This window comes from Bactrocera latifrons, unplaced genomic scaffold, assembly GCF_001853355.1.
Source record: "Bactrocera latifrons isolate USDA-ARS-PBARC rearing strain unplaced genomic scaffold, ASM185335v1 scaffold_18, whole genome shotgun sequence".
Taxonomy (NCBI): domain Eukaryota; kingdom Metazoa; phylum Arthropoda; class Insecta; order Diptera; family Tephritidae; genus Bactrocera; species Bactrocera latifrons.
Window position 1 is genome coordinate 84,423 of NW_017535296.1, and position 13,671 is coordinate 98,093.

The window sequence follows — 13,671 nt, forward strand, 5'->3', positions numbered from 1 at the left end:
TACAATTTTGGGACTTGGCAGAAAATCCTCTGAAGGTTGCTATCTTAAAAAAAAAAAAAATAAACTGGAAAGATTGGCAAGATTTCTCCGAGATTTTGTAAAAGAGTTGCCACTAATTGCAAAAGTAAAATTTCAAAAACCAAATATGAGTGCCAAATAAAGAGAAAGTCACGAAAGAAAGTGTCTTGCAAAGTATTCGTGAAGTTTTGTTTTAGATACATATATCAATTATTTTTTAATAGAGTTACCATATAACGAAAAATTATAATTCAAAGTATCACAATAAGTATTTTCCAAACTGTGTAAATTTTCCAGAACGAATTCGGAAAGTCTTTGATTTAGAGTTTTGTGAAGCAGAGTTACCACTGAAAGAAAAAGTGCGCTGTTAAATACTCCAAAAAACATATACATACAAAAGTACCAGGAAATCGCTCAGAAGTTGTACTCGTTACATATTTTTTAACAAAGTTGCCACCTATGGAAAAAATTAAATTAATAAGATTGAAAAATACCTGTCAAACGAAAGGTGCAGAAGAAATGCTTTTGCAGAGTTTTCCAAAAGTTGGCCCTTACACAATCTTATGTGTCTTCAATGAAAAATTCGCCGAGCCACTCGTTTAAAGTTTTTTGGAGTTGCCACTGCTAAAAAAAGTTATCTAATAAATTGCATAAAAACCATATGTAGGTGCCACGAAGCCTTACGCAAAATATATTGAAAGTCTTTAATTAATAACAAAACAGGGTTACCACCTGTTCGAGTTATTAAATAGAAAATAATTTAGCTTAGAACTTTTACAGAATTAGGTATCTATGAAAGCTTCGCGGGAAACATTCGGGCTCTCATTAGAATTTTGTGAACCAGGGTAGATTCTAATAAAAAAATAAGCTAGTAAATATCATAAAAACACAAAGACACTCTCGTTCCGGAAGCCTTGTAAATATTTCTAATTTCTAGACATTTCAAAGGCACATAGAGGAATAGAGTTGCCATCTATAGATATAAGATAAAAGGAATTAAATATAGTTTAGATTTATTTCTTTTTTTTTTTAATTTCACGCACCATTTGCTTTAGCTTCCTGGCATTTATTGACCCGCTCTAGTGTTAAATTCTTCCAAATCTTCTACAATTCTTTTAAAAATATCTTATTTTCGAATATTTAGTACTTATTCCAAAAGAAATACATAAACACATTTGCACACTTAATTACTTTTTGAAGTATTGCAATACATTTATATGCATCCATTAGTAATACTAAATAAAAACTTGAAATTTTCCAACTTCATCAACTCAACACGTTCACCACATTGTTTATCCAACACATCACCTGCAAATGCCAACCGCAACAAGCTAAAGTCTCTGCGATGAGCCACAGGCAACACTTAAGGAACTCGATGATAGGAGTCGCCACATAGCAGAAATCACAACTACGGTCATGTGTGTATACATGTGTATGTGCGTACACAACATTTATTGGTGTTTATACTGCATCTTGACTGCCAGACACTTCCAGCTGCAAGTCAAAGATTACATTTTCATTTACTTTGCACTTTGATGGCACCAAAATAAATACACGCACACAAACACACACACCTATTCATATGTATGTTGTATGTATATAACAAAATATTCAATCATACAACTTTCATACAAATATTGACACTGCAACCCCATGTGTGCAGCAAGTGACTCCTCACAACAATAGTTTCATTTTGTGGCAAAGTATCCCCAAAAACTTCAACTTTACCTTGAAGGACCCTTCCGTTAGCCGCCGATGCTCATGCAACTTTGACACCTACACTTTGGTTTGCCATTGATTTTGTGGTTTATTGTAGTGGCCTTTCACCTTAACTGTGCTGAACCTTACAGCTACATATATATACCGTTATAAAGTGGCGAAGAAAAAGTTTACCCCCGAAGCATGGACCAAACTAACGATAAACACTTGAAACTTTATTAAATTCGTTGTATTTACTTAGGATCAGTTTGGTAGTACGGTAACCACATAAGTTGCATGCCACAAGCACAGGTAAATAAACGGCCCACACACCCTTACACACCCACAATAAACATCTACGGGCCACTTGAATTTTTGTGGGCGAAATAAAACGACTTCGAGTACACTTAGTAATACGAACTTGTATGCTGCACTTGATTGCAGCAAAATTTATTTAAATGAAACCTTTTTTAGGAAATTTTCTTACAATAAACGCTATTCTTTGCTTGCCTCCATTATTTTGTTGGCTGCGCTAACGGTTTTAGTTGCTTTAACGTCGTCCGCCGCTAAAGCGGTCTTCGCGAAGGGACCAATATCGGCTGCATAGGCCATCAGCGCGGGTATATTTGTCTGTTCATAATTTCCTGAGAAGTAGTGGGCGTATGGACCGGAAGCGAAGACGCCTACATCATCACCACCATGTGTTTCTGAGTCCAAGGGTACGGTGGCCATATATCTATATTTCGGGTCATCCAAATCAGCGTCGCTCAAATCGCGACGACCTTTCTTTGGGGAGTAGGTCTTCGAGAAACCGGGACCATTGGCGTAGGAGAGTATGGTGTATGGTAGGTTGTCATCGGCGGTCATCGGCGCAAGACCGAAAATGTCTGAACCGCGTGTCTTTAAGTAGGTAAAAGTAGAAATGGTTATAGAAAATATAAACTAATTAAGGATTAGAATATTATGTACTCTATGAATTTGTCAGGTTAGCGATAATTTAAAAGATTTTGAAATGGAAGAGTTTTATAGATACAACGAAGCCCCATTTTTCTAACCTTTTATGATTCGAAGTAAACTTTACTAGAAAGACTGTTATCTACGAGGTGTGTTCAAAAATTATCGCGAATTTTGTGTTTTTTTTTTCAAAAATTATTTATTTATTCATAAATATCTATTTTGTCCCCTTCGAAGTAATCCCCATGAGATATTATACACTTGTGCCAACGGCTTTTCCAGTCTTCGAAGCACTTCAAAAAATCATTTTTTTTTATCTTCTTCAGCTCCTCCTTCGATGTCGTCTTTATCTCGTCAAGAGAAGCGTAGCGTCGTCCTTTATGGGCCTCTTCAGTTTAGGGAACAAGAAAAAGTCACAGGGGGCCATATCTGGGAAACACGATGGCTGCGGCATCATTAGCGTGTTGTTTTTGGCCAAAAAGTCGCGCTCAATCAACGATATGTTAGCAGGGGCGTTATCGTGGTGCAAAAGCCAATTTTTGTCACATCTTCTCGGCCTTCTGAGAACATTTTGTACCACCGATAAGCGTTGCTTCGGTCCAAGTTAGCTTCTCCGTATGCCCCAGTCCACATTCGAAATGCATCCCCGCACTTAATTTCGTTTTTCACACAAAATTTGATACAGGTTCTTTGATCCAAAACACGTGCAATAAAGCAGCTGTCAACAGTTAAATGAACATTCAAAATAGCCGAGCTTGTCGGCAAAGGTGACAGACATGAGTACCAAAATAACGAAACAAAAAATTCGAAATTCGAATATACGTAACCCGCGAAAATTCAAAATTCGCGATACTTTTTGAACACATCTCGTATATATTCCTTTTAAATGTAGATAGCAAGTTGTGGATTGCTTTCTCTAAATAAACTGGACTGGAATGTTTTTTGGAACTGGAATTAAAAGTATTATCATTAGTCCTTTTCTTAAGTTATCCTTGGGATATACACTTATTTTGGTCCTTTCAGGTTTCGCATATTTAGGAATACGACGAACAAGAGAATGCAATTCATATCTAAACCAAAGGGTTTCGTCGTTCTGAATATTTGGTAGAGTGGTAGAGTGTATAACTTTACATATGTCTAATTTATTTTGAGGCGAAAGGAATCACCGTTATTATTTATTATATTTTATATGCTGTGCAACATTGCACATTGAGAGAAAAGAAAAGCTTACCGGATAACCGTTAATTGTCATAGTATGCGAATGATCTGACGTCACCACAATCAGTGTGTCTTCTTCGTTTGTTATTTTGCGTGCCAATTCCACGGCGCGCGCAAACTCCGCCGTATCCTCGATTGAGCGATGGGCACGAGTGCTATGATGAGCCATATCGATACGTGCACCCTCGACAAATAAGAAGTAACCCTTATCATTATTACTCAATAGCTGTATGGCCGCTTCGGTCATTTCACTCAACGATGGCACTGTCTCCGTTAAGCCCTCACGCTCCAAGTCACCATGGTACGGACAATGGGATGAGCTAAAAAGCCCCAGCAAATACTCAGTTTTATCGAGATCCACATTGAGCAGCCCATCTTTATTCCACACATATGCCGCGCTTGCGCCTTGTTCATATTTATCTGCTAGCCACTCTTCGGTCAAATTGCGTCCATCGCTACGTTTTCCTTCAATACCCTCTTCATCAAGTTCCTCTTTATCGATGAAGTTACGTCGTCCACCACCCATAATTACGCGCAAATTCTTACCAACTGGCCATTCAATCAATTGACTTGCGATGTCCACATTATGCTCTGTGCCAGAAACACAACCACTAGACTTGATCTTTGAATCAGTCTCCCAGTCACGGTTGGCAGTATGCGCATACACACCAGCTGGTGAAGCGTGTGTGACACGCGCTGTTGTCACCAAACCTGCCCATTTACCAGCGTCTTGCGCCCATTTCGCAATGCTTTCGGTATGTGTTCGTTTAGCGATGCCCGCTTCGCAATCATTCTTCGGCACTTCGGCTGCAACACCGATCGTACCGTAATTAGCCTTAACGCCCGATAGGTAAGCGGTTGACGTGCATGCGGAGTCTGGTACAAGCTTGTTGACTGAGTAAGTTTTGGAGAGGCCTGTGTAGGGGAATTGTTCAAATGAGACTTGTTCGGAGCTATCGCCGAGGAAGGCACGTGTAGCGGTTATGGTATGCACCGACATGCCATCGCCAAGAAAGAGTATGATATTTTTGGCACGATTGGTATTGAGCCGCGATGACTGCTCTAGCTTATCGGCGAGTATGCTTTGTGCTTTATCTACCCAATATTCGGTTGTTTGCTCTTTGGTGGCTCTCGCGGATTTTACGGAACGTGGAACAAGTAATCGTGCATGATCTGTAAGTTTAGGTATAGACTGAGAAATTGTATAAATATACACAAATGTCGAGAAAAAACCGACTGCATGAAAGTTGTTAGTGGAGTCTGTTCTAGTAGATCTTAGGATGAATAGAAAAATGTTTAACATACATAGTTGGCGATTCGCTTTGTAAAATGGCTTTTAAACTTTTTCGAGTTTTCCAAGTTTTTTTCTTTACACCTTAAAACAATAGCCAGTGAGAAATAAGCTATATAGATCGAATCGGGTGATTATAACCGCAATAATACCTAGTTTAAGTACGTTCAAACACTTATTTTTGAAAAGTCTAATAAAAGTCAATGTTACATAACTACTATATATAGTGGGTCAAAGAATCGAACTTTTTTATTTTGTTCTTACTATCGCGTAGAAAATTTCATACCTCGCTTCCAACTACATTTAAAAAAATACATTCATCGCACTTGCAAAAAAAACTCACAGTGTTCAGATTTTTAGATAGTTCTTAACGGCAACTATTGTAGATAATATATTTTTGTACATAAGTACATAAACAGTTACCATACGAATATATTCTTAAGCACACATATGTATTTATCAGTTATCAATTTCTATCACCAGTTGATTTCGGGTATACGAAATAGAGACTATAGGATTTATCGTACATATGCAATACAAATATTTCAATATTTCTTATTGTAGAGGATCACAGAGGATCCTAAAGTGATAAATAGATAAGCAACAATTATGTTATGCCATTGAGCATATATACATATGTTCCATATGTGAACTAAGATATGGAATTCCAAAAATAAATTATCTCTGGGCAATCAGAGTTGAGTACTATTTGAACACTGAGCCGAATCGTTTATCAATTTTCACATTATTTCGTTGGGAATTCTCTGTTCTACAAGAATGGTCACTCATAATTAAAAATATACATGATATGCATTGATATTCATCTCGTAAACACCTAACTTTATCGAAAGCAAGTAAGGAAGGGCTAAGTTCGGATGCAACCGGGCATTTTATACAGAATGAATGAAATCCAAGGAAATACAAAACGTCAACCGGAAAATCGGAATCCACGCAATTATCTTCTTCTTCWTTGCCGTAAGCAGACACTGACGGACGTATTCGCCAAAAGTTTTGTTAAACTATATATGAACATATATGCAGTATATTCGTGTATTTGTATTAAATTTCATCTATATATCTTAATTTTTTCTTCAGTTCAGCTTGGACGGACGAACACCCAGACAGTAACGCGGAGTTCAACTGATGATCAAAATCAATTTATTTTATAAAAAAACAGTTTCCTTCTGCTTCATTACAGTTTTTTGCACGGTCCAAAAGCATGTCGAACGAGTGTTTTAGCTTGTTGGCTGGGTTGGCCGCCAGCCTTTTGAATGGCCTCTACGTCTGATAACGCTTTCCTTTCATAGGTAAATGCATTTTCCCGAAAAGGAAGAAGTCGCACGGTGCCATATCAGGTGAATACGGGGAGTAGTTAATGGTTAAAATGTGATTTTTGGTCAAATAATTGTCCTTCGAATGTCGGATTCTGAACAGTTTTTGGTCGTCAGTCAATTTGTGCGAAACAAACCGTGCACACACCCTTCGTAAGCCCAAATGTTCGGTCAAAATGCGATAAATCGATGTTTTGGAGATGTTCAATTCCATCTCCATGAATTTCAATGATGATTTCGGCTGATTTTTGATGAATGCACGCACAGTTTCGATGGAATTTCCGGTGAACGCGGATTTTGATTGGCTCACATGTTGATCGTCATTTATGTCCTCACGACCACTTTGAAAACGTTGAAACCACTCGTGCACTCTGCTACGTGATAGGCAATCGTCGCCATAAACTTGTTTCATCAATTGAAACGTTTCGGTAAAAGTAATGAAATTCTCACTGAACAATCAATAAAGATAGCAGATTCTAACGCACTAGTCGACAAAAGTCCTATTTACTTTGGAACGCCCTTGTACATGGCTCCATCTCATAGTTTTAAGTGATACATACCTTTAGTTGCACAAAACTATTATACTCTGTAGCAACATATTGCGAGCATAAATATAATTGTAGTCAGTTTCATGCATAATCCATGAAACGAGATATTCTTTCAACTATTTGCAAGAAAGATATGATCTATCGATAATATGAAAAGAAGAGAAAACTGTTAAGTAGAGGACCCAAATTAAAAGCTAGTTATTATTATTTACATTATATTAGTCTATATTAGTTATGAATTCACTGTATGCGAAAAAAGTACTTAAAATAATGAAAAATCATTGTCACAATCATTTGCTAAAATATTGTTAAGATTTTTTTTTACTGCTGGCGAGATTTTGATTTATACTACCTTGTGACAGCTAATCTAATCACTTAATACCTAGCATATATGTATGTCCCAATCAGAGAAATTTATTGGTTTATAGTGATTTTTTCTCACCACCAATTTCATGATTCTCCATGAACTAAGCATATCAGGAGTAAGTCGCCTGCTACTCAGAGGTACTTGAGTGCCCGCGGTGGACTTGGTCAGCAACTGAGAGTGGTTCTACATTATCACGTTTACCGTTTTGCACACGTTTTGTTTATTTTAAGCATTTCATGGGTGATTTATTAGCTGATTAAATAAGGCTGCTAATAAGGTGTTTACTTGCTTAAATAGACTATTGGCATAATTAATTGCCAAGGTTCATATAAATCTGCTCTTTATCTCAAAGTTATTTGTTTGTTATTTATTGCTTAATCATTGAATGTTTTGGTCTGTACCCACTCCAAAGGTTTTTAAAGATAATATTTGACTGTACCCAAAAACTAAGTCGATTATATTATTGTTTGAACTAAGAAATTTGCTACCAATTGTTTTTTTTTTTTGTTAAGATCAAACAGATCGTCACCAAATCTTTATAAAATTTAGCTGCTTTTAATCCGAATGCTAAAGATTTTTATGAATTAAAAAAATAATAATAATAATAAAACAAACTATTTCGACAATGCAATACTGAAGTCATATATTAAATTCAGCGTCGCGCACTTTTTATCGTAAAATTCACGATCTTTTTTGATATGCTGATTGCATAAAAAGAAGAAGATTGCATTAACTTCTTTTAGAATTCTTATATTCAGCCTCAACGGTGCATTTTAAAATAACAATTTTAATAAATTTAAAGCTTTAAGCTTGATAAGCTTCACAAAAATCCAAGAAATCAAGAATTAACATTTACTAGCTGTTTTTTTCTTTTTATTTTAACGATAAACATAGAATACATCATAAACAAATTTCTAAATTTTTTTAGAATTGTAATTATGGAATTTGCGCAAACTTTTTACTTTTGTACTTTTTTTAATTTTCCTAAATAATAATAAGTATCCACTCTTTAGATAGTTGTCGAAGTAAACGTACTTATGCATAATTAGACTAAATAATGCCAAAAATTTAAATTTTTTAAATCCTAATAACTCTCCACTTTTTGGAGAGTTTTGAAGCAAGCGCACTTATGCATAATTAGACAAAACAATGCCAAAAATTTTAATTTTTCAAATCATAATATCTCTCCACTCTGTAGAGAAATGTCATAATTGTACAAAATAGTGATTATGCATTAGCTTGTCTGGCGCACGTCTGAAAACATATGTATGTGTAACACGTTAAGCACAATGTAAATAAGTATAAGCTCAGCTAATGCCATCTTAATTTAAACAAACTCGCTTCACAACGTGCATGAGAGCTAAGCGTATCAGTTCAAGTTCAATAAAGTGCATTTACAGCTGCCAATATATGAGAAATAATAACAAGAAAGAACTGGATTTCGCATAACACGCTCTACTTTATAATCATTTCAACAAAAACGATTAATTACCTATTTCTATATTGTCTAACCGCATTTATACTGTTTACTTTTTAATTAGATGCGCGCTATGAAAACTTTGTCTAAGTTATGGGAGTTTAAGCACAAGCACAGTAGGTCAAGAGGAACCTTTCACTTTCATGTGTTGATAATTTTCGCGTCATTTAATTTCTTTGTCATCGAATATTTTTATTGTAAATACTATTTACTTACATTCATCGGCGGTTGTTACACTTGCGAAGCAGACCAAAAGTCCCAATAGAAACCAACGAAGATTGCACATGATTTAACCACTATGCGTACAAGCCGAAAAGAGGTGAGTCAAACTGAGCTGAAGTGAAGTGAACGTCACCCGCAAGCGAATGCTACTGTTGATTTTTTTGCAAAGTGACGCAGTTTTTATTCGATTTTAACAGTCTAAACAAAAACAAACAAAAACAGAGAAGCGCAAACAAATCAATATAGCTAAACCGAATGCCTAAATAAATTTAAATGCGGCGATAGGTATCAACAACACTTACCGCTTCAAACGGCTTTAAAGTTACTGGAAGTGAGCTACAGAGTTGAAAAGAGAAATGAGTCGTGAGAAAAGAGAGTTTCTGGCATGCGGTAGAACTTGAAAGTCAAAAATGAGCGAAAAGAATATGAACTCGAAAAATTTTGAAAAACGTAAGGCAAGCTTTTAATTTATTGCAAACGCCAACAGCGCTTCCGAAAATCTCTACGACACTACGACGACGGTAGCGTGTGTGTAGAGCGTCATTAGCCGACCTATATATGTGAGTACGTGACTCATGTGCGGGTTCTACAGGTTTCTACTGCATTAGTAATCTAATCAAGTCTGATTGTCGGGCCATAATGCGACGATATCCCATTCGCAGCCAATCCGAAGACAGTAGCAGTTCATTCAACGCCTTTGAAAATTTCGCCCGATTAACGCTATCGGAGCATGTCGCCTATAAAAGACGTATCTGCATGCTCTCCACAGTAGTCTGCTTAAAAATGTCGCCATTGACACAAAAATTGCCGAAGTTCATAGCATTCTTGCTATTGGTCGTCGCGCTCCCGAACTACAACACTGCCGAAGCGGGACTCACTGTTGCTTGCGATCTGGCAGCAGACAATGATGACTGCATGGAAAGCGCTATGCATCCGGATTTTTCAACAAAACGCATGCACACAAACAAGGCATACAGCGAACCAGAGTTTACTAGTGACTTTTGGTTGGAGCTGAGTAAGAAATTTGTGCGCCAGCAAGCGTCTGCACAGCACAATAAGCGTGTGGCTAAGAATGTTATACTCTTTTTGGGCGATGGCATGGGCTTGACAACGTTTACGGCGGCGCGCAACCTGCTCGGTGGTCCCGAGAAACAGTTGTCGTTCGAGAAGTTTCCCTACACCGGTTTCTCGAAAACATACTCGGTGAATACAATGGTGCCCGATTCGGCGGTCACATCCACCGCTTACCTGTGCGGCGTTAAGGGTAATCACGGCACGATCGGCGTTAATGGACGCGTAGAACGCACCAATTGCGCGGGTATGGCCGATACGGATAATCATGTGCATTCGATTGCAAAGTGGGCGTTGGACGCTGGTAAATCTGCCGGTCTAGTGACGACAACACGCGTCACGCACGCATCGCCGGCAGGTGTGTATGCGCATGTGGCTGATCGTGAGTGGGAGAATGATGCGGTGTTGGCGGATGATTGTGGCGCCGATTCGGGTCTAGCGGACATTGCGCAACAACTGATCCACGGTGAGGTTGGCAAGCAGTTGAAAGTGATCTTCGGCGGTGGCAAGCGTGAATTTTTAGACACGCAGTTCTTTAAGAAGGGCAAACGCCAGGATGGACGCAATTTGATTGAGGAGTACCTGCAACAGTCCTCGGATAATGCTTATGTGGAGACGCGTGATGAGTTGCTCAGCTTAAATTTGAATTCTTATAAACGCGTGTTGGGTCTGTTCGAGCGTTCGCACTTGGAATATCACTTGGACGCGGCCGATACGCAACCAACATTGAAGGAAATGACCGTGCGCGCTATTGAGATGCTACAAAAGGACGATAACGATTTCTTTCTCTTCGTCGAAGGCGGTCGTATTGATACCGCGCATCATTCAAATATGGCGGAATATGCATTAGATGAGACTGTCGAGTTCTCAAAAGCAATAGAAGCAGCACGTGAATTGACTTCGGAGGAGGATACGCTCATTGTTGTTACCGCCGATCATTCGCACGGCTTCAGTTACGCGGGCTATCAGGTATGTATATCTAGAAGAAGATAGTGAAAGTGAGAAAAAAGTTATTTGTACTTACAGCGCTTAGTAAGAAAGAGAATATAGCGTATGAGGGTAGATAAGAGGGAAATGTGTAGTATTTTAACCCTGATAAGCCAAAATACTTTTACATTTAAGATAACATAAAACCAAAAAGTGAGAAGTTTAAATTAAATTTCTACAATTTCTTACTCTCTTTCTTTACAAGGATCGTGATAGCGATATTTTCGATGTCGCACCATCTGAAGGTACTGATGACCTACCCTACCTAACGCTGAGCTATGCCAATGGTCCCGGTTTCGAGGATTATTATAATACGAATAAATATAAACGTCGTAATCCAACAAAAGTGCGCCCTGATGTGGACACCTTCCCCGCCACAGCACCATTGGAGAGCGCCACGCATAGTGGTGAAGATGTGGCCGTTTTTGCTTCTGGTCCGTGGTCTCATCTCTTCACAGGCGTTTATGAGCAGAATACAATACCACATATGATGGCGTATGCGGCGTGTGTGGGCGATGGTTTGAAAGCGTGCTAAATGAATTTATTTAAGTTGTGAAAGCAATAAAGTCAAAACACTTACTAACACTTATTAAATCTAAATTAACGGAAAATGTTAAATAATAATCATAAGTTGTTATAGTATAGGAAAATGCAAATTTTATTAACAATTGCTTGATGACGTTTGACTCGCTAAATATATTGCGTAGTAGTCACATGGAATATTTACAGTGTTATCTACTACATATTAATTTCTCTGTGCAATTAATAATTTTCTGCTCTGATTCTTTCAGTGCTTATCAGTTGTAAGTTACGATTACGCCAACATTTCATAACACCAAAAAATACTTAAACATTTTTTAATTATCTTCAAAATTCCTAAATTTTCTTTTCGTCGTTTTTAACCTATAGAATTAACAATTAATGAACTCTCCACTTTTTGGAGACTTTTAAAAAACATTATTTTTACGTTAATTGCTTCTATTCTGATTACTAAATTTGATTTTAATTTTTTTTCTAAAAAAATTTAAGTCTCCACTTCTTAACTTTTTATATTTTAATATTTTTACCATTTTTTCATGTTTTGTTAAAATAATATCTAAATTTATTTTAGTTTAAGCTTTCGGAGTTTAAATTATATATTATTTACTTTTGAACCTAAAACAGCACTTGTATGCGAAAAATTATGTTACCAACATCATTAAATAACGCCTACAAATGTTAACTTCCAAAAATTAAAATCAACTTCTCCAGCTCCCTGTCAAATAAATGCAATCATAAATCATCAACAAAGCCACACCATCAATGCTACAGTATATTAAATATAATTTTTACCATCAAATACACATTAATACACGTGCATGAAGCCAATATTGACTGCACTGCAACGACTGTTGAAAAATTTAAAATCGGGAAGTGTATAATTAATAGAATTTTGCACAGTGCCGCTCTACGCATAAATCCATAAATTACATTGATTTCTCGTTTTATTATTACAAATATTCTTTCATCGTTATGCCGTGAGGGTTTTTATTTTGCATATTTTCTTTTGCTATTTGTGGCAACATAACGAATATGAGTGATAGTGAAGAAAAAATGCGATACGCTGTGACAGCAGCTGCTGTCAGCCGATAGCCAAGCCGCCAGACAGACCGTTAAGTCAGCGACAGGGCAGCATTGATTGCGCTTTCCTACATAACAACAACTCAGCAGACACTAATGAAGGCGCGTACGTAGTACATACAAATTATATTTACCTTATGTATGTATGTATATACATATGTGCTTCACACTTCTTGAACAACGGCACCTTCACATGCATTCACACTTTAAGCTGCATATGAATGCCCGTAACCGTGTCCTTTCGACCTACACACGCGCACACACTCTCCAGAAGTAACAACGCCCACTACGCTTGCACAACATTTTAATTAACCATTATCACAGCTGTCGCAGCGTTGGTGATGTGAGTGTTAAATTTGCATATCACAGCGTATGGGTTTGGTGCGAGTGAGGGCGACCAAGAGAGTTGCACTGCGAACGGAAAAGCGAACTTATGAAGTGATAGGTGACATTTACATATGCATATGTGGACAAACACATATTCTCTTTTGTTATTTTCAAACAAACACTTATGTGTGGAAAGCTTAATAAATATTACTGAGTTAGACCAGTAAGCCAAAGGCGTTACAGAGTCGGAATTCCAGAAACAACAAAATAATAATAAAGAAAAAGTTTGAAGAAAGTTGAATAGAATACATTTCGTAAATGTCTCTACGAGTACATGTGGAGAGTTTTATAAGTTTGTTTTTGACGTGCACAACTGCTATTATATGAAACATGCTTGGCATTTATTTTAATTTTAACAACACAAAACTCTCCACTTTTGGAGAGTTATAATAATTAGTACTTTTAGTTCAAAAGTTCATTATATAAGAGTTTTATTGAAAGTTTAACTAAATAAAAGTCTCCACTTTTTTTTATGTGTTAAT

General features: G+C 37.1%; 2 protein-coding genes across 2 annotated transcripts; one reads left to right on the forward strand and one right to left on the reverse strand.

The window, feature by feature from the left end:
• Window positions 1-2,118: 2,118 nt before the first annotated feature.
• LOC108967223 (membrane-bound alkaline phosphatase-like) lies at window positions 2,119-9,269 on the reverse strand. Its single transcript, XM_018930513.1, has 3 exons — window positions 9,119-9,269; window positions 3,902-5,061; window positions 2,119-2,616 (listed from the first exon to the last, which is right to left on the reverse strand). Exons 1-3 carry the CDS (start codon window positions 9,186-9,188, stop codon window positions 2,212-2,214), a joined length of 1,635 nt encoding a protein of 544 aa, XP_018786058.1. The 5' UTR covers window positions 9,189-9,269; the 3' UTR covers window positions 2,119-2,211.
• Window positions 9,270-9,419: 150 nt separating this feature from the next.
• On the forward strand, window positions 9,420-11,776 carry LOC108967222 (alkaline phosphatase-like). The gene is made up of 2 exons (XM_018930512.1): window positions 9,420-11,164; window positions 11,388-11,776. The coding sequence occupies exons 1-2, from the start codon at window positions 9,764-9,766 to the stop codon at window positions 11,715-11,717; spliced, it is 1,731 nt and encodes a 576-aa protein (XP_018786057.1). The 5' UTR covers window positions 9,420-9,763; the 3' UTR covers window positions 11,718-11,776.
• The last annotated feature ends 1,895 nt before the right edge of the window (window positions 11,777-13,671 follow it).

Coding starts and splice junctions, on each gene's coding strand:
- LOC108967222 (XM_018930512.1), top strand. CDS start 9,764: ATGCGACGATATCCCATTCGCAGCCAATCCGAAGACAGTAGCAGTTCA. Junction 11,165..11,387: donor TCAGTTACGCGGGCTATCAG/GTATGTATATCT, acceptor TTTCTTTACAAG/GATCGTGATAGCGATATTTT.
- LOC108967223 (XM_018930513.1), bottom strand. CDS start 9,188: ATGTGCAATCTTCGTTGGTTTCTATTGGGACTTTTGGTCTGCTTCGCA. Junction 5,062..9,118: donor TGTAACAACCGCCGATGAAT/GTAAGTAAATAG, acceptor CTAAACTTACAG/ATCATGCACGATTACTTGTT. Junction 2,617..3,901: donor TGACAATTAACGGTTATCCG/GTAAGCTTTTCT, acceptor ACCTACTTAAAG/ACACGCGGTTCAGACATTTT.